Source organism: Pristiophorus japonicus, chromosome 1 (genome assembly GCF_044704955.1).
Source record: "Pristiophorus japonicus isolate sPriJap1 chromosome 1, sPriJap1.hap1, whole genome shotgun sequence".
Classification (NCBI taxonomy): domain Eukaryota; kingdom Metazoa; phylum Chordata; class Chondrichthyes; family Pristiophoridae; genus Pristiophorus; species Pristiophorus japonicus.
Window position 1 is genome coordinate 338,559,685 of NC_091977.1, and position 24,459 is coordinate 338,584,143.

Below are 24,459 nucleotides of genomic sequence, written 5' to 3' on the forward strand. Positions count from 1 at the left end.
AGGAGGAGGAGGAGGATCCCCGCCGCCCCAGAGCTAGGAGGCGTCGTCCCCATCGTAACCCTGGAAGGGAGGTGCAGCTGCGTCTCACAGCTGCTCGTTTCAGATAATCCCACCCACACATGACCCTTCAGGTCCCACTTTCAATGGCCATCGCAATGAGTGCCTTAACGCTGAATTGCCCACTCCCAAATGAAATACCTGGCCAGGTATATGTGCCAAAAATAAAGATTTATCAAATTATCCAAATTAGTGCAAAAACAGAACATAAAGAATATTATAATGGCCTAGAAATCCCGGCCTCCCCAGATCCATTCCGAGTGTCTCTGGATCCGGGAAGGCATCGCAAAAGCCGGTTTTCAGCACACACTGCACATGCGCTGAAAACCGGCTTTTCAGATCCTCCGCATCTCGGGAGCGAGGACATTTGCATGGGCAAGATTGCAGTATTTCCTACTTTTACAGGCATAAGAGTTGTAAAACACACAAAAACATTAAAATAAAATTTCAAAAACACATTTTATTGTTAAAAACCCTGCCCACTACAGTAAGTTTATTTTAAATCATTATTAACATTTTTTTTTAATCGGAATTTTTTTTTTCTAAGACATTTATTAACTTTAATTTCAATTAATTTTAATTATGTGAGGTGTGTTTTTAATTTTTTATTATGGTGTTTAGTGTGTTTGTTTTTTATCTCTCATTAATAGCAATGCGAACTCGTAGATGCGCGGGAAGAGAAGGCCTCGCCACCGGAAACGCAGGTTCCTCGGGACTACCAGATACTTACATAAAAATTCTCCGGTCGGAGGCGTTCGTCCAAAAGAAGCCTCCGACCAGAATTTCAGGGCCAGTACTCTAATCATATTTTACCCCTGTGCATCTCACTATAACACCTGTAATGCATGACTACCCTAACACTACGCCTAACTGTCATCCCTGTGGCTGCATCATGGGTCCGGAAAGGCTGCAGTGGTTTTTGTCGGGAACCTACAGCTGTCCTTCTAGGATGCCCTGGAACACCTCTGGGCCTAGAAGGGCCGGGTGCAGATTGGTCAGCACTCTCCTGGGAGGGTGCAACCTCACATATTAGGAGGTGCCTGACACCTCCCCTGCAATCTCCCTCCATGCATTATGTACTGGCGGTCTGTCAGGTCTCCCCACGTCAGGAAACAGTATTCTTCTCCTGTCCTCCACACCGTCCATCAGTGTCTCCAGCTCCATATCTGAATGGTGACAGATTAGGAAAAGGGGAGGTTCAACGAGACCTGGCTGTCATGGTACATCAGTCATTGAAGGTTGGCATGCAGGTACAGCAGGCGGTTAAGAAAGCAAATGGCATGTTGGCCTTCATAGCGAGGGGATTTGAGTACAGGGGCAGGGAGGTGTTGCTACAGTTGTACAGGGCCTTGGTGAGGCCACACCTGGAGTATTGTGTACAGTTTTGGTCTCCTAACTTGAGGAAGGACATTCTTGCTATTGAGGGAGTGCAGCGAAGATTCACCAGACTGATTCCCGGGATGGTGGGACTGACCTATCAAGAAAGACTGGATCAACTGGGCTTGTATTCACTGGAGTTCAGAAGAATGAGAGGGGACCTCATAGAAACGTTTAAAATTCTGACGGGGTTAGACAGGTTAGATGCAGGAAGAATGTTCCCAATGTTGGGGAAGTCCAGAACCAGGGGTCACAGTCTAAGGATAAGGGGTAAGCCATTTAGGACCGAGATGAGGAGGAACTTCTTCACCCAGAGAATGGTGAACCTGTGGAATTCTCTACCACAGAAAGTTGTTGAGGCCAATTCACTAAATATATTCAAAAAGGAGTTAGATGTAGTCCTTACTACTAAGGGGATCAAGGGGTATGGTGAGAAAGCAGGAATGGGGTACTGAAGTTGCATGTTCAGCCATGAACTCATTGAATGGCGGTGCAAGCTAGAAGGGCTGAATGGCCTACTCCTGCACCTATTTTCTATGTTTCTATGTTTCTAACCTGTTGGCTCTCCTTGCACCTCTTACACCAGCCATCCTTCCAAACTCCTTCCCCCTCAGGGCCTTGCTGTAAACCCCAGTTGGCTCATTAGAAACCCTTACCTACATGCTGAATTTCTCAGCGGTGATAACGCTCAAATTAAGACAGCCACACTGCTGAAAAATCCACTTTGGAAGGGTTCATTAGTGCTGGAACCCATTTTTTCACTTTTGAAGCTGAATATGGGGTGGCCCAGCCACGAAACAATTTTGGCGCTAATGACCACAAAAAGGTGGGAGGAGCTTCTGCTTTCTGGCGGTACTGAATTTCGGGCTCAATGTCTTCGGTCGTCCCAATATTTAATTGGAGGAAATTTCTGCTCATCCAGTGCTGGATGTCGGACAAGCAGTCTAACAATTTAGAGACAGTGGAGGGGTTAAGAGAGGTGGTGGTGAGGTAGAGCTGGTTGTCGTCAGCATAAAATGTGAAAACTGATGCTGTGTGTTCGGATGATGTCACTGAGGGGCAGCATGTAGATGAGAAATAGGAGGGGGGCCAAGGATAGATTCTTGAGGGACTCCAGAGGTAACAATGCAGGAGCGAAAATAGAAGCCATTGCAGGTGATTCCCTGGCTACAGATGGATAAATAAGAATGGAAGCAGGCGAGTGCAGTCCCACCCAGCTGGACGATGGAGAGGCGTTGGAGGAGGACAGTATAGTCAACTGTGTCAAAAGCTGCAGACAGTAAGCTGATGGGCCTCTCTTTCCCAACAAAGCATACCTCCTGCGGAAAGACAGACCATAGGCTCAATTTTCCTCTTTGCCGATTTTTGACGCCCATGAGGATTAATGACCAATTTCTTTTCTGCCCGATTGCGGCGAAAAAAAGTTGCAACTTTCAGCAAAGTTAAATTTCTTTTTGGCGCTGTGGCACCCGAAGTTAAATCTAGGGGTGGGGCTTCAAGTCTGCGCCAAAAACTGAGGTTGCCTGGGTAACGAGAGGCACACTGAGCGAGGTTGCCAGGGTAATGAGAGGCACACTGAGGGCTGAAGCTCCACCTGCGAATTGAAGCTCCACGGCCAGGGCTTGCAGTGGCAGGGGAGTGGGGGGTGGTGTCATTTGGCCCGGGGTGGCAGCAGGACCGGGAGCGGGGCCCTTTCGGCCCAAGATTGCATGGGACCGGGAGTGGGGGGTGGGGGGGGAAATCATTCGGCTCTAGACTGCAGTGGGACCGGGAGAGCGGGGAGGGTGGGGGGGGGAACCATTCGGCCCAAGATTGCAGTGGGACCAGGAGAGCGGGGGGAACCATTCGGCCCGAGATTTCAGTGGTACCGGGGGTGATGGGGGGGGGTACCATTCGGCCCGTGATTGCAGTGGGACCGGGAGAGCGGGGGGAACCATTCGGCCCGAGATTTCAGTGGTACCGGGGGTGATGGGGGGGGAACCATTCGGCCCTAGACTGCAATGGGACCGGGAGAGCAGGCGGGGGGGGGGGGGGTACCATTCGGCCCTAGACTGCAGTGGGACCGGGAGTGGTGGTGGGGGGGGGCAGGGGGAAACTATTCGGCCCAGGATTGCAGTGGTACCGGGAGAGCGGGGGGGAACCATTCGGCCCGAGATTGCAGTGGGACCGGGAGAGCGGGGGGAACCATTCGGCCCTAGATTGCAGTGGGACCGGGAGTGGTGGGGGGTGGGGGGGTGCCATTCGGCCCTAGACTGCAGTGGGACCGGGAGAGTGGGGGGGGGGGGTACCATTCGGCCCTAGACTGCAGTGGGACCGGGAGTGGTGGGGGGCGGTGGGGGGGCAGGGGGAAACTATTCGGCCCAGGATTGCAGTGGTACCGGGAGAGCGGGGGAAACCATTCGGCCCTAGACTGCAGTGGGACCGGGAGAGCGGGGAGGGGGCGAGGGGGAACCATTCGGCCCTAGACTGCAGTGGGACCGGGAGGGGGGCGGGGGGGGGTACCATTCGGCCCTAGACTGCAGTGGGACCGGGAGGGGGGGGGTACCATTCGGCCCTAGACTGCAGTGGGACCGGGAGTGGTGGGGGGGGGGGGGGGCAGGGCAGGGGGAAACCATTCGGCCCAGGATTGCAGTGGTACCGGGAGCAGGAGGGGAGGGGGGCGGGGGGGCGGGGGGAGTGGGGACCATTCGGTCCGAGGTTGCAGTAGAACCAGGAGCGGGGGGGCCAACACCGAAACAAGTAATTTTTAACGTAAACAGATGAAAAAGGAAGGTACTTTAACATAATCATCATAAACTCTCTTTATGAACAAGACTAAACAGCTCCGATACAGACCCGAGCGATGATTTTCTTAGTTAACGTTGGGTTTTTCTGAACGGTATTAAGGCCACTCTGCGCCGTCCTTAAAAAAAAATCTGTGTTGGGAAAATCGCTTAAATGGCCAAAAAGGGCCAAAAACGGCGCGGAATCCAGTTTTCAACCAGACCTGCGCCAAAAAATCTGGCACTGACAGTCGCCGCTGGCATACGAACTTTGAGGAAAGTTGCAAATTCACGATTACTCAAAAAAAATCAGCAGACACCAAAAAAACAGCACTCAATGATGGTGAAAATAGTGCCCCATGATACTGGTGGCTCCTGTCATGATGTCCAAGGGGGTCCCAGAGGGCAAATGGAATTGGGGGCAGCCAAACACAAGAAGAACAGACTAAAAAGGAGTCCAGCACAGGGTTAACCATTGTAAGTGAAGCTGTGCTGTCAGCATTGTAAAGGCAAAGGAAATCCATGCACAAGGACAATGACTAACCAGCCAAAGCTTCAGAGACATTAATCAAAACAGGCTGTTACTGTACCATCTGGTGTAAACATAATGGATTCAGCACTCTACCTTGGACTGCGATCTCATGAAAGGAAATCCCACGCTGCATTTCAGGAAGTCCGACTCCATCAGTTCACAGTAAGTGCCTTTTTCTTCCTGAAATGATGACGGACAGGGTGAGAAATTACCAATCACAACTGGAAAACTGGTTCTGAACAATAGTCAATAAAAGTAACAGGATATCAGCTCTCTCTCTTCAGCAGATCACTTTAATCCTGGATAAATTCAGCAGTAATTAAAAGACTATAAGGAAATATATGAACTCATTACATTCGAGCTTTAAAAATAAATCTTTGCCATTAAGGCTTGTGAAAACATTCTAAAGAACACTTCAGTCCAGTTCTCAGGAAAGCTGTTAATCCTGCCATCTCATCAGTGAACATTTTTTATACATACACTCCCGTAGAGCTGAAATCACTGAGAAAGTGAACTCCTCTCTGCTTTACACCTAGTTATTGAGCAGATCGGGAACAAAGATCCAAACCAGCCCAGTTCAATCAGACGGTTGTTTGGTTCAGCTCTGGGTGCAATTTTTGGTAAACAGATTGGGTGCTAATGCTGACAGAAATTTCACTGGAGTTACTATTATGTTCCTAACACAGGTGAGACTACACACAGGGAGGTTAAAGTAACAGTGACCTCAGTCTTTATTAAGACACTCCAGAAGAACAGGCCTTAGGGATCGGCTTATATACAGTGCTCGCAGGGGATGCCGGGATCACTTGGGACTTCAGGGGATGCGCTCCCTGGTGGCGGAACATGGGAGTGCATGCCTCACAGATACACATCACTCCTCTCCAAAGTCAAAGTGAAAACGATTTACAAGGTGAGGCGGTCGGGAGCCTTTCTTTCCCTGGTGGACCACCTCGGTACAAATGTCTGTTCTGGTGTGTTGGCTGTGCCCTCGCTGGGTTGGCATGTTGTTGGCCCTGCAGGTCTGCTGGGTGAGCCTGGCCTTGCTGGGCTGTTGGGCGTGATGGGTTTAATTTCCTGGTCCGGGATGGTGTCGTTGATCCTATGGGTGTGTGTTGTGGGCTCAAAAAAGGTGGTGTCTGCTGTGGGTTGTTCAGGGCAGTCTGTGAACCACAGCCTCGTTTGGTCCAGGTGCTTTCTGCAAATTTGTCCATTGTCTAGTTTAATTACAAACACCCTACTCCCTTCTTTAGCTATCACCGTGCCCGCGATCCACTTGGGACCATGTCCATAGTTTAGCACATACACAGGGTCATTCAGATCAATTTCCCGTGACACAGTGGCGCGACCATCGTTTACATTTTGTTGCTGCCGCCTGCTCTCTACCTGATCATGCAGGTTGGGGTGAACCTGCGAGAGTCTGATTTTAAGTGTCCTTTTCATGAGTAGCTCAGCCGGGGGCACCGCTGTGAGTGAGTGGGGTCTCGTGCGGTAGCTGAGCAGTACTCGGGACAGGCAGGTTTGGAGTGAGCCTTCTGTGACTCGTTTAAGACTCTCTTTGATTGTTTGTACTGCCCGCTCTGCCTGCCCATTGGAGGCTGGTTTAGACGGTGCCGAGGTGATATGTTTGATCCCATTGCAGGTCACGAATTCTTTAAATTCACACTGGTGAAACATGGCCCGTTGTCACTGACCAGTATGTCAGGCAGGCCGTGGGTGGCAAACATGGCCCTCAGGCTTTCAATGGTGGCGGTGGCCGTGCTTTCCGACATTATTTCACATTCAATCCATTTTGAAAAAGCATCCACCACCACCAGGAACATTTTACCGAGAAACGGGCCTGCATAGTCGACATGGATCCTCGACCATGATCTGGAGGGCCAGGACCACAAACTTAGTGGTGCCTCTCTGGGCGCGTTGCTCAACTGAGCACACACGCAGCATTGCCGTACACAGGACTCTAAGTCAGAGTCGATACCGGGCCACGTGGGATCTGGCTATCACTTTCATCATTACTATACCCAGGTGTGTGCTGTGGAGATCCGAGATGAACGTCTCCCTGCCCTTTTTGGGTAGCACTACGCGGTTACCCCACAACCGGCAGTCTGCCTGAATGGACAGCTCGTCCTTTCGCCACAGGAACGGCTTGATTGGCTCTTGCATTTCAACGGGGATGCTGGCCCAGCTCCCATGCAGTACACAGTTTTTTACTAGGGACAGCAGAGGATCTTGGCTGGTCCAAGTCATAATCTGGCAGGTCGTGACAGGTGATTTATCATTTTCAAACGCTTCCATGACCATCAACAAGACTGCGGGCTGCGCCCCCATCAACAAGTTTGCAGGCTACGCCATTTCCACCCCCGTGGTGGGCAATGGTAGCCGACTGAGCGCATCCGCACAGTTCTTGGTGCCTGGCCTGTGGCGGATGGTATAGCTATACACTGATAGCGTGAGTGCCCACCTTTGTATGTAGGCTGAGGCATTAGTATTTATCCCCTTGTTTTCAGCGAACAGGGATATGAGGGGCTTGTGATCGGTTTCCAGCTCAAATTTGAGGCCAAACAGATACTGATGCATTTTCTTTACCCTGAACACACACGCTAATGCCTCTTTCTCAATCATGATGTATGTCCTCTCGGCCTTAGATAAGCTCCTGGAGGCATAGGCAACAGGTTGCAATTTCCCCGCAACGTTAGCTTGTTGTAATACACACCCGATTCTGTACGACGACGCATCACATGCTAGCACAAGTCTTTTACACGGGTTATACAATACAAGCAGCTTGTTGGAGCATAAAATGTTTCTGGCTTTCTCAAAAGCTATTGCTTGATTTTTCCCCATACCCAGTTCTCACCTTTACGCAATAACACATGTAGGGGCTCTAAAAGGGTGCTTAACCACGGTAGGAAGTTACCAAAATAGTTGAGGAGTCCCAGGAACGACCGCAGCTCCATGACGTTCTGTGGCCTGGGTGCATTCCGGATAGCCTCTGTTTTGGCGTCTGTGGGCCGAATGCCATCCACCGCGATCTTTCTCCTCAAAAACTCCACTTCTGTTGCCATGAAGGTGCATTTCGACCTCTTCAGCCGCAGCCCTACGTGATCCAGTCGCTGGAGGACCTCCTCCAGGTTTTGTAGGTGCTCGACGGTGTCCCGACCCATGACCAATATGTCGTCCTGAAAAACCACCGTGTGTGGTACCGACTTGAGTAGGCACTCCATGTTTCTCTGGAAGATCGTTGCAGCCAACCGAATTCTAAATGGGCATCTGTTGTAGATGAACAGTTCCTTATGTGTGTTGATGCAGGTGAGGTCCTTCGAAGACTCCTCCAGCTCCTGCGTCATGCAGGCCGAAGTCATGTCAACCTTGGTGAACGTCTTGCCTCCTGCCAGTGTCGCAAATAGGTCGTCTGTCTTAGGTAGCGGGTATTGGTCCTGTAGCGAGAAACGATTAATAGTTACTTTATAATCGCCACAAATCCTGACTGTGCCATCACTTTTGAGTACTGGAACAATTGGGCTGGCCCACTCGCTGAATTCCACTGGGGAGATGATGCCCTTGCGTTGCAGCTTGTCCAGCTCGATTTCCACTCTCTCCCTCATCATGTGAGGTACCGCTCGCGCCTTGTGGTGAATGGGTTGTGCCTCTGGGACCATTGATCCACAGCTCTTGCAAACATACCCTTTGAAGCGGCATGAATAGGCTGAATGGAAGCCTCCACAACACCAACAAGTATGAATTGCCTTGCATTCATCCTTTGTTGCAGACTCTGAGTCATCTGGGTTACCTGAGGCCTGCTGGCAGTTGCAGACTCGTGGTTTCTGCCCTGTACATTTCTGCTCACAAACACAGTTCCAGTTAATTTGTGAACATTGCTCGCACATGTGTGCTGAGAGATTTGTTTGGTGTTATCACTGGTGGACATAAACGCCTATGCTATCGCAATGGCCTTGCTAAGGGTCAGTGTCTCTACAGTCAAAAGTTTTCGTAGGATGGTCTCATGGCCAATGCCCAGTACAAAAAAGTCTCCAAGCATCTGCTCCAGGTAGCCATCAAACTCACATTGTCTTGCAAGTCACCTTAGCTCGACGACGTATCTCGCCACTTCCTGACCTTTAGATCGCTGGCAGGTGTGGAACTGATACCTCGCCATCAGCATGCTCTCCCTTGGGTTAAGATGCTCCAGAACCAGTGTACACAGCTCCTCATACGACTTATCTGTGGGTTTCACCGGAGCCAGAAGATTCTTCATGAGGCTGTCGGTCAGTGCCCCGCAGACCGTGAGGAGGACCACTCTCCTTTTTACAGCGCTTCCTTCTCCATCCAGCTCGTTGGCTACAAAGTACTGATCTAGCCATTCGACATAGGCTTCCTAGTCCTCACCCTCCGAGAACTTCTCCAGGATGCCCACAGTTTGCTGCATCTTTGGGTTGGATTTGTATACTCGTCGCCAGTTATTGTGCCCCTAACACAGATGAGACTGCACACAGGGAAGTTGAAGTAACAGTGACCTCAGTCTTTATTAAGACACTCCAGAGTGAGGATAAGGCCTTAGGGGCCGGCTTATATAGTGCTCCCAAGGGATGCTGGGATTCCTTGGGACTTCACGGAATGCGCTCCCTGGTGGCGGTACCAAGACAGCTGTTCAAGTCAAGTTAAAATCAAAAGCCAAACAATCACAGAGCTGAATCACATGGGGCAGATAGGCTGTGATGTGTAAAATTAAAATAAAAACAGAAAATGCTGGAAACACTCAGCAGGTGAGGCAGCATCTGTGGAGAGAGAAACAGAGTTAACATTTCAGGTCGATGAGCTTATTTCCTCACGCAGAGAGAAGACTTGATAAGTGTCAGCTTGATTTAGTTGGGAGCATCTCACCTCGAGTCAGAAGGTTGTGGGTTCAAGGCCCACTCCAGGACTCGAGCAGATAATCTAGACAGACAATTCAGTGCAATACTGGCAGAGTACTGCATTGTCTCTTGGACAAGCTGTTAAGTCGAGGTCCGATTTCCCTGCTCAGGTGGATGTAACAGATTCCATGACACTATTCAAAGAAGAACAGGAGAGTCTTTTGCTATCCTGACCAACATTTATGCCTCAACCCACAGCAGGAGTAACGGATTAACTGGTTGTTCATCTCATCTGTGGTTTGTGAGACCTTGCTCTGTACAAATTGGTTGCTGTGTTTGCCTCCATAACAACAGTGACCACTCTTCAGAAAGGAATTCAGTGACTGTGAACTGCTTTGCTACATCCCGTGGATGTGAAAGGTGCTATGTATATGCAAGTTGGTTCTGTATACTTTATAGGGTTAGCAGGCAGTGATACTGCCACTTGCAAACTCAACCAAAACTTTCTATGCCTTGGACATGGTTTGGAAAGGATTTGACTGGTCTGAAATGTAAACAGTTTACAAATAGATTGATGACAATGACCAGCTGCTGTCTGCTGATGTGACCCCTCTGCATGGGAATTTTTAAACAGCATTTAAAGTGGAACTAACCATAACAGCACAAGCTTTTATTCTCAAAGCAAGACTGTTTTACAAATACTCTGCACTGCTATTGTGTAACAAAAGGAAACACAGTTTTCCTGTAGCCAGTTAGAGTAACCATTGGCTCGATAAAGTAGCCAGCAAGCTGGTTTCTGTTGTAACTTTTTTCACAGGAGAGTAATGCACTCACACCGCGGTGGGAGCACAGAGCATCCACGCTGTACAGCTCCAGCAATTTGAGGGCTGACTTAACTAATCGTCGGGAGTGGGAACGAGAGCTTGCGGATCGGCTGCTCAGTATACACCCCTCCTGATTTCCTTTCCATTGACGCCAACTAAAATGGACGGCCGATTCACAATTGCTCACTTTCCACCCCGTTGTCTCACTGAACCACTCCAGACTGCCTGTGTCTAGTTGCTCTGAGGTGGTGACACTTATCAGAATTTATTAAAGGGGCAGCGGCAGTGTGAGGGAGGGGTCTCTAGCGGCGATCGGATTGGGGGTGAGGGTTGTGCGGAGCCCAGGGCAAGGGAGGCCCAAGGTTTTCTCATGAGGCCCAGAGGAGCACTCCTGCTTTTCCTGACCCACAAGGAAACCTAAAATAAAATTATAAAATTTACCTGGCTCATGATCCATCTCCCGGCAGGTCTGGCCTGCCGGGGAAGCTGTCATTGCTCCACTGCTGAGGCCTCCAACTACAATTGCAGATCAGGTCCCAATGACGTCATCGGACCCGATCTACATATGTAAAGAAGGACCCTACTTCTATTCTGCAGGTGTCCTGCTCGCCTACTCAAATGATTTGGCAAGCTTCCAAACTTAGTTGGTCACCAGCTGTTTTCCTGCAGGACGAGTGAAATTGAGATGGGAAGGCTTTTCTTTATTTGTTGTTGGGAGGTATTTCTTGCCCATCCCTGATTGGTCTGAGAACATCAAAGGTCAACCGCATAGTTGGGACTGGAGTTGTGTGTAGGCCAGAGCAGGTAATGGTGGCAGGTTCCAATGCCTGAAGGGCATTAATCAATCAATTGGGTTTTTATAGCAATGCAGCAGCCTTAATAAACATTTTTCCCTGGTGCTAAGTCCATGGGCTAGACTGTCCCGAGAGCCCCTCAACGCCCGATTGCCCACCCAGAAAAACCACTAACGTTTTGTACGTAATGCTGGTGAAAATTTTCACTTTTAAGTTAAAAATAATCGCTAGGCGAGAAAATGGATCTTGCACCATTATTCTCAGCGGTTAAGGCTCAACAAAATTTAGTGTAGTAACTCGGCTAGCAGAAAATAAAAGCAAACCAGGATCAATAAGATCATATCTCGAAGACTAAAACTTTTAAAATTCTGTCTCTTCCATACTGTATTCACCACATGTAAACACAATTCCATTTAAATTCAGCTTGCAACATCCTTTAATACATGACCTCTGTATTTGGCACTGCCTGTACATTTTCTTGCATATTCCATGATCTCAGTAGTGAATGCTGTCTGCCTCCCCTCCCTTCTCCTATGCTATCAGCACTTCCTTCTAGAAGACTATGAATGGCCAGTCCTAAAGATAACTTTTTTCAGCGTATGATGTGTAAAGATTAAACTCAAAACATTATATGGAACAGCTGGATTTTTTTTTTAAATCATTTAAAAACTTGTATTACTGGCTGCTCTTACACAGGAAATGTCACTGCTCCAACCCTGGCCTCTTGCTTTACTTGAAACAAAACACTTTGGGTATTTTGGGAAGAAACATCATTGCTTATATGGTAGAAAGTTAACCATGTTGCAATTGCTTTAAAAAAAAATGTCAATTAAATATCCATAAGGAATTTGGCATGTTTTATAAAATTAGTTTGACTAAAAATAAGGCAACATTAGAAGACATTTCTTCTTGGCTCTTTCCAAATGTTTTTCTAAAAGTTGGATTACTGTTACTGGAAGTTGTTCCAAATGGGCCTTACCCCAATGTTTGAAAACAGAAAGCTGTGACCATTGCTGCCTATAGAGGAGCAACGAGCTGGTGTAATCTGTCGGGCACTGAAATGTCTCTTTCCATAGTCGATTCAAATACTATTAATACTATCTCACTTCCGCTCAACCTCCACACAGATAAACAGTCCTAGAGACAAAAGTGCCACATGTAATGCTGAATAGTGAGCAACTTACAAACCATAATGAACAGATTTATACATTGATAACCAATCTGTCTATTCCAGGATTTTATATCAGAAGAGGGTCTTGAAATAAAAAGAGGATGCTTCTCTGAGCAGACTGTCGCCTTACTCTGCACAGCCTCATGTTCTGCTGTGAGAGCGGATTTCCCTGAGACGGAGCCTTGCACACTGGCCGTGATTTTCCGATTGGCCTGATTGACAAGGCTTGCTATCAGCAATAACAGATCCAAAGCTTAGCCTAATGAATTTCTATGAAGCACGTTTAAATGCTTTAATCTTCCTTTTGGCATGTCAGCCTTAGCTCAGGAGTAGCATTCTTGCCTCGGAGTCAGGTCATGTGTTCAATCCCCACTCCAAAGCTTTCAGTCCATAATCTAGGCTGATGCTTCAGGGCCATACCGAGGAAGTGCTGCCATGTCAGAGGTGCCATCTTTTGGATGAGATGTTAAACCGAGGTTCTTACAGGTGGATGTAAACGATCTCATAGGGCTATTTGAAGAAGAACAAGGGAGTTCTTCTAGTGTACTGAACAATATTTGTCCGTCAACCAACATCTATAAAAACAGATTATTTATCTAATTGTTGTTTGTGGAAACTTGCTGTGCACAAATTCGCAGCCGTGTTTCCTACATAACAGCGAATAGACATAAAAATACTTCAGTAGCTTTTGGATGTGCTAAGATTACAAAACACACTGAGGCTAAAATTCCAGCCTGACCAAGTGCGTACGGAGTGCGCACGGACCCAGCGAGGCTTCGCAAAAGCCAGTTTTCGGGGCACGATATGCCGAAAACCGACTTTTCCGATCTGTCAAGAATTCGTGCGGGAGAGATTGAGCTATTTGCCCAACTCATGCCCAGCGAATATCCTTCAATCTCTTACGCCTGGTAAAAGCAGGTGCATAACTTACTTTTACCAGCATAAGAATTTTAAAACATATAAAAATTAAATTTAAAAACACATTTTTACGTTAAAAACCCTGTCCATTAAGGTAAGTTTATTTTAAACCCTATTAAAACACATAAAAAAAAATGTAAAAAAAAATATTTTTTGTAAAATATTTAATTAACTTTAATTTCAATTCATTTTAAATATGTGAGGTGTAGTATTTATTTTTTATGTTGTGTTTCTTGTTTTAGGGGTTTTATTCTCATTGACAGTAATGAGAACTCGGAGAAACGGAGTTTCCATTATTATCAATGAGAATACTGAAAAGTGATTGGTGGTCCAGGCCCATATGACTCCAAGCTTTTTCGTACGTACGGGGAAGTCCACTCCCCGTACACCACACATGGAATGAAGGCCTCCGACTGGAATCGAAGGCATCCCCGGGACTACCAGGTACTTTCACAAAAATATTTTGGGTCAGAGACATTCGTCCGAAGGAAGCCTATGATGGGAATTTTAGCCCCAATGTATCAATGCAAGTTCTTTCTTTCCTTCTTTTCTTTTGCCCTCCTAGTTACAAGAGCAGTAAGCATAGGCACCTGGAATTTCTATGGGTTCTTCTGATCTCCTGCCGTAACTTCAGCAGAGGATCGGCGGAAACCTGGGAGAAATGGCATAAAAGGCCACTTGCTCCATTTCCCCTGGGGTTTGCGCCGTTACAGTGAGATATCAGGAAACCTTTGCAGCGATTCTACCTGAGAATATACAGAAAGTAGGTTCAGGTAGTTAACCCTGAAATAGTTTATATAATTGTAATGTTTAATCAAAGAGAATTAATCACAGGTAAACAGAACCGCATTTCCCAATTAAATGTCTCAGTCAGAATTTCCACCGAGGTTAATTCAGCCCCTATTCATACAGTGTGCAACTTTATCTTGTGCATTATAAAGATATCGGTTGAGAATTTCTACAGGGTTTTCTCGATCTTCCGCCATAACTTGTGGAAATGTGAAAAGCCATTTGTGCCATTTTTCGGAAGGTTCCGCCAAAGTTACAGCAGTAGATTCGCTGAAACATCATGGAGGTCCCTGATGTTTAACGGGTAAATGTTACTATCATAAGCCAATTATAAAGCACTTTTACATTGCGATGGCAGTGCCTGATTCCCGAAGTAGTAGATCATGTGCAACCATCCAGAGGCGAACTGTAAAACCGCCAGCATCACTAAAGCCGGCAGCCAAAAATAATCTGCTAAAATCAACCTTGCTGGCAGCCAGTCTTTGCAAGTCCTGGTGGTTTTATCCTTGGCCTTTGGCCAGCTACGTGAGACCTGCACTTTAGCACCTGGCCCCACCAGCATGGGTCTCAAGCAGTGTCTAAATACATACACTGGGCTTTGCTCATCACTTTAGTGATACTTCGACTGCACTGCCACACGAGAATCGGAGTTCAGGATTTGGTGTGGGGTGTGAGTCCAACCACAAGAGGCAGTCTCCCACTACTTGAGTTTCATGCAGGCTGAAGTAACCTGCATCTGATGCAAAGCCAAGACCCATCAAATCCCATTAAATGGTATTGAGACTCATTCATATTGGTTTAATGTCACCCACTTTAATCTATCTCCCTCTTAAAAGCAAACACAACTCTATGGGCCCAAGTTTCCACATGATTCGCGCCTGATTTTTAGGAGCAACTGGTGGAGAACGGACTATTTTAGAAATCGCAATTCTCCACATTTTTTTTTCTGCAGTTCTAGTCAGGTAGAACAGTTCTAGTTTAGAACAGAATTTTTTCTTCAAAAGGGGGCGTGTCCGGCCACTGACGCCTGATTTGAAAGTTTCCACAGTGAAAATGTACTCCAAACTAAAGTAGAATGGCGCCAATGAAGATTTTTGTAGAACTGAAAAAACCTGTTCTACACATTAAAAAATCAGGCGCAGGTTACAAATTAGGCGCCCAGAATGAGGTGGGGGGGAAGGGAACTCATTAAATTTGACAATAAATCCTTATTTATACTTCTACAAATATTATACAAATAAATCCAACCTGAATAAACATTTATAAGCCAAGAAAAGATTAAATAAACCATCTTCCTACCTGTGTGAAAGTGCTTCAGCCAGGGAGAATTCTGCAACTGTTCGTGCCGCTGAGCGAGAGAGGGAGGGAGAGAGAGAGAGAGGGGAGGGAGGGAGGGAGGGAGAGAGAGAGAGGGGAGGGGGGAGGGAGGGAGAGAGAGATAGAGAGAGAGAGAGGGAGGGAGGGAGGGAGGGAGGGAGCGGGTGTCGGGTCGGGGGGGGGGGAGCGGGCCTCGGGTCGGGGCGGGGGGGGGGGTAGGGGGAGAGTGGGTCTCGGGTCTCTGTCGGGGCGGGGGGGAGCGGGTCTCGAGTGTCGGGTCGGGGCGGGGGGGGGGGGAGAGCGGGTGTCAGGTCGGGGCGGGGGGGGGGAGCGGGTCTCGGGTCGGGGGGGAGGGGGGAGCGGGTGTCGGGTCTCGGTCGGGGCGGGGGGGGGGGGGAGCGAGTGTCGGGTCTGGTCGGGCAGGGAGCAGGAGCTGGCCGTGGGAGGAGCCCCAGTGAGGCCATTGGGCCAGGGCTAGGGGCTGCGTGCTTCGGGCCCCTCCCACACAGTTCGGCGCCTGGAGCTACTGCACTTGCGTGCCGACTGTAGCGCGCATGTGCAGAGGTCCCGGCACTGTTTTCAGCGCAGGGACCTGGCTCCGCCCCCCCCACAGCTCGTGCCGGCTGCGCCGAGTGCCACAGGACCTATAAGTCGGTGGAGACTACCGAGGATTTTTTTAGGCGCCGTTTTAGGCGCGAAAAACGGGCGCCCAGCTCGGAGGGGCGCCCGTTTTTTTTCTTGTGGAAACTTGGGCCCAATATGTTTAAATAGCTTGCGATCAATCAGGCTTCTTTTGATCATAAATCTCATTCCTAACATTTCCTTTATGGTGACAGTTTGGTACAGAGCAAATTAAAGTTTGAGAAGACCCAGGTGGCTTGCTGGATCACCCTTAATGTTAGAAACCTGCTGATTGTTCTCATGACTTTTTGGTCACATTAAAAATGCCACCAGTCAATGAGCAAAGCTCTGCTCTTCCCTGATTGCAAGTCAGGCAGTGAAGTAGACTCTGCACGTCTCTGAAAGTACTTGTAGTAAAAATGGAGCAAAATACTGCATTTATGCACAGAATAATGACAACGGTTTAAACCAATATTCATCAAAAGCTTATTTTATGTCAATCTTATGTTGTAACTCTCTCAGTCCAGGTCTTCCAAAACTAATGGTGAGATGAAGATTTTGTTAGACTGGCAGTCAGGAACACCCATTTTCTAGTACATTTAATGCTAGTTCCCAAAAGCACTACATTGACAGAAGGGTGATGTATACATTCTTGGAACACCTCTGCTGACATCACTTCATGACATCATCACGTGTGCAATGTCACCATAACAATGTCACACTGGAACTTACTTTACTGCACGAGACGTTAGATTCATCATGATGTTATCCTCAGTTCATCCCAAAGCGTTTCACATCCAATTATTTACTTTTGAAGTGCAGTCACTGGTGTGTCAGCAAGTTTTGTACAGCAAGATCCCACAAACAGCAAATGAGATGAATGTTCAGTTAATCTGACAAAAGGTCATCGATCGGAAACGTTAACTCTGTTTCTCTCTCCACAGATGCTGCCTGACCTGCAGAGTTTGACCAGCATTTTCTGTTTTTAGTCCACTTAATCTGTTTTTTTTTGGTTATGTTGGATGAAGACGGAATGTTGATCAGGATACCAGGAGAACACCCTGCTCTTCCTTGAACAGTACTGTGTGGTTGTTTATGTCCACCAGAGCAAGCAGACAGAGCCTTGATTTAACATCTCAGCTCTCTTAGTATTGCACTGGGACACGCAATCTAGGCTGACACTCAAGTCCTCCAGTAGAGCCTGAACCAACAACCTGCTGGCTCAGAGACGAGAGTGCCACCAAATGAGTCAATCTGACAAAGTGACAAGCTCACCCCCTGCCACTACAGTCGTACTCATAACTCAATTGTTACTGGTTATTCTGCCACTGCTGAATGCTAAACCACTGTTCTGAACCCTGTCCTATTCCGTTTATATCTGGTAAGCTTCTGTATGCAATACCAACAGACAGTCGGAAATGAACTGTGACATCCACATGGAATGCAGTCTCCTCTTTCGGGCAATCACATCATTTGTCAACAAAGGCCCAGTAAACTAAATCACTGGTTTAAGCCCCAACCTCAGTGATCAACAGGCAGAGATCCTACTTCCTGCTCATCAGTAAAACTGTGCACCTTAAGATTAATTAATGTGCAGGGAGCATGCTGGGTCCGTAGGGCAGGATAACCAATGAATCAGCAGCTCGTAAAGGGATGCTGCTCAGAATTAAAGTATAGCTGCAAATTCCAAAATGAAAAGTCATGTTGCTAGTAATTGAGTGGGGAAGCAAGGATAGATAGGAGCAAGAATGCTCCTTTGAGAATGTAGATCGACAGGTCTTACTCCAGGAAGTGTTGCAAAGCAGGGTTGCTATGTTTGATGCAATACTATCAGAGTACAGATAATATATTTCTAGTTGTTATTACCGATGGCTACAGAAGATTCCACTAGGGTTCTGCCAGGACCACTCAGCTCCAGACCTCGCTGCAGTCTTGGTCCAAACAGGGACAAAAGAGCTGAGTTCCAGAGCTGAGGTGAGAGTGACTGCCCTTGACATCAAGCCAGCAGTTGACAGAGTGTGGCATCAAGGAGCCTTAGTAAAATTGAAGTCAATGGGAATCAGGGGGAAATCTCTCCACTGGCTGGAGTCATATCTAGCACAAAGTAAGATGGTTGTGGTGGTTGGAGGTCAATCATCCCAGCCCCAGGACATCACTGCAGGAGTTTCTCAGGGCAGTGTCCTCGACCCAACCATCTTCAGCAGCTTCATCAATGACCTTCACTCCATCATAAGGTCAGAATTGGGGATGTTCGCTGATGACTGCACAGTGTTCAGTTCCATCTGCAACTCCTCAGATAATGAAACAGTCCATGCCCGCATGCAGCAAGACCTGGATGACATTCAGACTTTGGCTGATAAGTGGCAAGGAACATTCACGGCACACAAGTGCCAGGCAATGACTATCTCCAACGAGAGTCTAACCACCACCTTTTGACATTCAACGGAATTAACATTGCCAAAATTCCCCACCATAAACATCCTGGGGGTCACCATTGACCAGAAACTTAATAGGACCAGCCACATAAATACGGTGGCAACAAGAACCGATCAGATGCTGGGTATATTGTGGCGGGTGTCTCACCTCCTGACTCCTCAAAGCTTTTCCGCCATCTACAAGGCACTAGTCAGGAGTGTGATGGAATACTCTCCACATGCCTGGATGAGTTCAGCTCCAACAACACTCAAGAAGCTTGACACTATTCAGGACAAAGCAGCCTGCTTTATTGGCATCCCATCCATCACCTTAAACGTTCACTCCCTCCACCGCCAGCGCATCATGTCTGCAGTGTGTACCATCTACAAGATGCACTGCAGCAACTCACCAAGGCTTCTTCAGCAACACCTTCCAAACTTGCGACATCTACCACCTAAAGAGACAAGGGCAGCAGATGCATGGGAACACCATTACCTGCAAATTTCCATCCAAGTTACACACCATTCTGACTTAGAAGTATGTCGCCATTCTTTCATCGTCGCTAGGTCAAAATCCTGGAACTACCTCCGTAACAGCACCGTAGGAGTATCTTCACTATACAGACTGCAGTGGAGTGCTTTGAAGTGATGCTGCTCAAAAGGCACTCCCTGCTGGCTCTCGGCCTTTTGGCTAAGATCAAGTGTTGATTGGTCAGGAGGCAACGATTGCCGGTCCTCAGGCCTGGGCATTCTGCTGCGGGGAGGCCACTTCACCATCACCGAAGTTAAGGAGGTGGTAGGCGGCCGCCTCCTCGTAGCAGATGTAATGTACAAAAACTCCCCTCTCAGGTTAATTAACGTGTATGCTGGCCCTCTTCCAGAAGCTCCCACTGCTGCTGGCAACGTCCAGGCCGGTCATTCTGGGCGGTGACTTCAACTGCATCATTGATGCGACTGGACGATCCAGCAGAGCTGACAGCAAGCTGGACGCCACGTCCAGACTCCTGATGGACGCGGTAAAAGACGCCAAGCTGTGCGACGTCTTCAGCAACCCTGCAGACGGAGCACCGCGCAGATACACCTGGTCAAGACCAGACGGGTCCGTCCGTTCGAGAATAGACTTCCTGTTTGTGTCCCACATGCTAAAGGTCAGATCCACCGACGTCACGCCGGTGTTCTTCTCTGACCACTGCCTCCTACTGGCCGACTGTCGCCCACAGGAAAACCAGAAAGTTGGCAGAGGGATATGGAAGCTGAACGTGAAACTGTTGACTCTGGAAAATGTGGAGGAACTCAAGAGGGATTACAAAGGTTGAAGAACCGTAAAACCCCTCTGCGATTCCCCGATGCACTGGTGGGAAACAATCAAGACAAACATCAAGAGGTTCTTCATCCTCAAAGGTGTTCAGGAAGCGAGAGGGATTGTCCCAACTCCAGAAGAGCATGCAAAACCTGCTCCTGTTGCAGTCGATGGGGGTCAATGTCGCGGAGGAACTCGAAGAGGTGAAGGGCCAGCAAGCCTCGCTCTTTGCCTCAGAGTCCTCCAAAATCATTTTCCGCTCCAGAGTCCGCTCCGTCGAGCAGGATGAGACATGTTCGCGTTTCTTCTTCCAAAAGGTACACAGGGAGAGCTCTGTGATCACCAGCCTAAAGGAAGAAGACGGTTCTGTGACGTCTTCGCAGCCTGACATGCTGAGGATCAGTAAATCCTTCTATGCTAGGCTGTATGACGTCAAGCCCACAGACCGCGCGGCCTCCCAGTCATTCCTGTCGTCTATCACGGAGGTCTTAGACGACAGCGAACGGGAGAGTCTGGACCACCCATTAACTCTGGACGAGCTGACAAAGGCCGTCCAATCCTTCGAGACGAATAAAAGCCCCTGGAAGCGATGGCTTACCGGTTGAGTTATATTCAGCTTTGTGGGACTGGATGGGCCCCGACCTGCTGGGTGTACGGGGGTATGCTTCTGGACGGCAGCATGTCAGAATCGATGAGGAAAGGCATCATCACCCTAATCTACAAGCAGAAGGGGGAGAGGGAGGAAATCAAAAACTGGCGGCCCATTTCGCTGCTCAATGTGGACTACAAGATCCTGTCAAAGGTCATCGCCAACAGGGTCAAGTATGCTCTTGAGCTGGTGATTCACCTGGACCAGACCTGCGCTGTCCCGGGCAGGAAGATCTCTGATAGCCTCGCGCTACTCAGGGATACGACCGCCTACATGCGGGACAGGAGGGTGGACACCTGCTTAATCAGCTTAGACCAGGAGAAGGCCTTTGACAGGATACCGCACACATACCTGATGGACGTGCTCTCCAAAATGGGGTTTGGGGAGGATATCCGCAATTGGATCCAACTGCTCTACACAGACATCAGTCGCGCAGTTCTAATTAACGGGTGGGAAACTGAAAGCTTTCCGATCAGATCTGGAGTCAGGCAAGGCTGTCCTCTCTCCTCTGTCTTGTTTGTGTGTTGTATCGAGCCCTTTTCCTGGTCCATCAGGAAGGATGCGGGCATTAGAGGGGTGACGATCCCAGGCAGCGGAGCCGCTCGAGTCAAGACCTCCCTTATACATGGACGACGTCGCCATCTTTTGCTCGGATCCGCAGTCAGTTCGCAGATTGCTCACAATCTGCGACCAGTTTGAACTGGCCTCGGGAGCGAAGGTCAATCGCAGCAAAAGCGAGGCCATGTTCTTTGGCAACTGGGCCTTTATTCCCTTCACTGTTAAGCCAGATTACCTGAAGGTGTTGGGAATATGGTTCGGAGCGGACGGGGCGTGCGCCAAAAACTGGGAAGAGCGTATCGCCAAAGTGAAGCAAAAACTGGGATGGTGGAAGCTGCGCTTCCTTTCCGTGGCAGGAAAGAACCTGGTCATCAGGAGTGAGGTGCTCTCGGTGTTGTTGTATGTGGCACAGGTCTAGCCCATCTCACGCTCCTGTGCCACGGCAGTTACCCAGGCCGTCTTCCACTTTGTCTGGAGGTCCAAAATGGAACGTGTCCGCAGAGACACAATGTACAAATTTCTGGACAGTGGAGGAAAGGATGTTCCGAGCGTGGCCCTCATCCTGATGGCCACCTTTGTGTGTGGCTGCATCAAGCTGTGCCCCCGTACGCAAACACCAAGTGTCACTACGTGCTGAGGTTCTACCTGTCCCCGGTGTTGCAAAGGATGGGCCTGGCCACGCTGCCACGAAATGCCCCCACCAGCTGGACCATGCCTGTCCACCTGTCCTTCGTGGAAAAGTTTTTCACAAAAAGCGTTCATGCACAGCCGACGTCCCAGCAACACGGCACGGTGCCCCCGAGTCGGCTGCGGGGTGGACGAGACTGTCACCCACCTCCTTCAGGATTGCGCCTTTGCAAGACAGGTTTGGAAAGAGATGCAGTGGTTGCTGTCGAGGTTCATCCCGAGCAGCTCCGTAACACAGGACTCCGTGCTCTATGGGCCGTTCCCAGGGACACACACCGAGACAGACATCACCTGCTGCTGGAGGGCCATCAACTCGGTGAAAGACGCACTTTGGTCTTGCCGAAACTTGCTGATTTTCCAGAGCAAGGAGATGTCCACGTCTGCGTGTTGCAGACTGGCGCAATCCAAGATCCAGGAGTAAGTGCTGAGGGACGCACTAAAAATTGGTGCAGTCACCGCAAAGGCACGGTGGGGAAGAGCCACAGTTTAAACCCCTTCCGCAACGGTAAACCCAGGGGCTGGAATCAGTAGCAATGGTAAACCTTTTGTATATATAGAGCACCATGATCTGCAAACACCTATGTAGTGCCATGTATAATGCAAGTTCTGTTGTGTAATGCGTGTTGGAAAGAAATGTAACTGCAACCCTCACTGTGTACCGTATGGTGACACATGTAATGTAACTTGATGAACGTACCACAATGTATCCTGGATTGTATGAATTGTACCTTGAAATATAAAGTAATGTATTGAACGGAACTGTGGTCAGCACCCAAATGTATTGTATGGAATTGCTGTCCGCATCCAAATGTACTGAACTGCTTTCGAATGTATTATGCAAATTTTTATATGAATAAAGTATATTTTGAAATTTAAAAAAATACAGACTGTAGTGGTTCAAGAAGATGGCTCACCACCACCTTCTCAAGGGCAATTAGGTATGGACAATAAATGCTGGCCTTGCCAGTGACGCCCGTATCCCATGAACGAATAAAAAAAAAGATTGCATTGACTCGCTCAGCCACATCCAGTTTGGCTGCCATGCTATCTCCCATGTTCATTGGTTATGGGAATTAAAAGAAAAGAAAGACTTAGATTTCTATAGCATCTTTCACGACCACCGGACGTCTTAAAGCACTTTACAGCCAATGAAGTACTTTTGGAATGTAGTCACTGTTGCAATGTAGGAAACGCGGCAGCCAATTTGCACACAAGCAAGCTCCCACAAACAGCAATGTGATAATGACCAGACAGTCTCTTTTTTTGTGATGTTGATTGAGGGATAAATATTGGCCAAGACACCGGGGGTAACTGCCCTGTTTTTCTTTGAAATAGTGCCATGGGATTTTTAGGTCCACTTGAGAGAGCAGACGGGACCTCAGTTTAATATCTCATCTGAAAGACATCACCTCCAACTGCTTAGTGCTCTCTCAGCACTGCACTGGAGTGTCAGCCTAAATTTTTGTGTTCAAGTCCCTGGAGTAGGACTTGAACCTACAAACTTCTGACTCAGAGGTGAGAGTGCTACCTACTGAGCGGCAGCTGACTGAAAAATAAATCTCCGGGACTCAGAAAGATTGCCAAGGTAAAGTAGCCACACTTTGCCCACTTTTCATGTATGGTCTTCTGCTGAATGCTAACAAAAGTTCAGTCTCACATTGCTGTAGCTTTACTGACGCATCATACAAAGCACTGAGGGAACCTTGAGCTCTTCGACATGTGCCCATCAATGCCAGTATTGCTGCATGGCAGAATTTGTTGCTGGCTCAGAAATATACTTCTAATGTCACACACAAATCTTATAAAATTAGGATCACTAAGCGTGCTGCCAACAAAAGCATGCTGCGTGTTTATGAACTCACAGCAAGGTGGCATGCAGGCTGTCACTTGGGTGTCACTGTTTCTGCTCTTCCAAATTCCAATGTATGTATGTTTTGCACCTGCCTACAGAAAAAGGTTGCACTTAACAGGAGGCAGGAACAGCAGACCGTACAGGGTCCTCCGAACTTGCGTAAATTGGCGAGCACAAGGAGTCCTCCTTCCAAATTCTAGAACCAGATGTCATAGAAGGTGTGGGTGTCGGGAAGTAGAGACCTTCCCAAAATCATGGGCAAGTATCCTTGTCGCTTTGGGTGGTGGTGTTGTGCAATCGACAAGAGGCTTCTATGATCTTTGAGACCTTGGCGAGCAGCATTCTATCCAGGCATCTGAACCTTTGTTTTATCAATCTGATGATGTCCAGTACCACAATTCTGGTGGCTGTATGTGCTTTTTTATATTGATTTCTGCTCTTGTTCATGGCTGTTTCAAGGGAGCCATGGCAAAATAAGATATTCATAGCTCCTGAGAAGCCATCTAATTACAGTTGAGGAATGCCCTTCAGCCCTTCTCAGCTGATCCATCCAGAATGACCCAAAAACCCGTCACTGCAGCATCCAATTGGTTCTTAAATGATTCCAAAATTTTAACTTCTACTACTCTACCTGCGAGCCCCCTTAATGTGAAGAAACACATTCTGATAAATTTACCATTTACTAGATTATGGCTCAATTTTCCCCAATGCCGTTTTTTGGTGTATTGCAAGAGTTACTCCAAAAAAATAACTAGCAAGTTTCCCCATTATATTTTTTGAAATTAGCACAGCGCAGCCTGTCCTTTAGTTTCGGGGTGTGGAGACTAATGTCTGCTCCGAAAAAACAATGCCCCCCCCCCCCCCTTCTGTGCATGCACGAAAAAGAAAATGACGTTTTTGACATGATTACCATGGGCATGCATGCCCAGTACACCTCCCGGTCTGCATTCGGCCATTTTAAAGAGCTAGTTGTGTGTGAGAACTTTAATT

The 24,459-nt window shown here is 48.1% G+C and overlaps 1 protein-coding gene across 2 annotated transcripts in view; it reads right to left on the reverse strand.

Annotated features, from left to right (window-relative positions):
• The window catches only part of itga9 (integrin, alpha 9), a 499,978-nt gene that overhangs the window by 145,513 nt on the left and 330,006 nt on the right, over positions 1–24,459 (reverse strand). For both annotated transcript variants that reach the window (XM_070889429.1, XM_070889419.1), the window contains exon 19: positions 4,822–4,908. In XM_070889429.1, the coding sequence (XP_070745530.1) occupies positions 4,822–4,908 (87 nt within the window). The remainder of the gene's footprint in view (positions 1–4,821; positions 4,909–24,459) is intronic.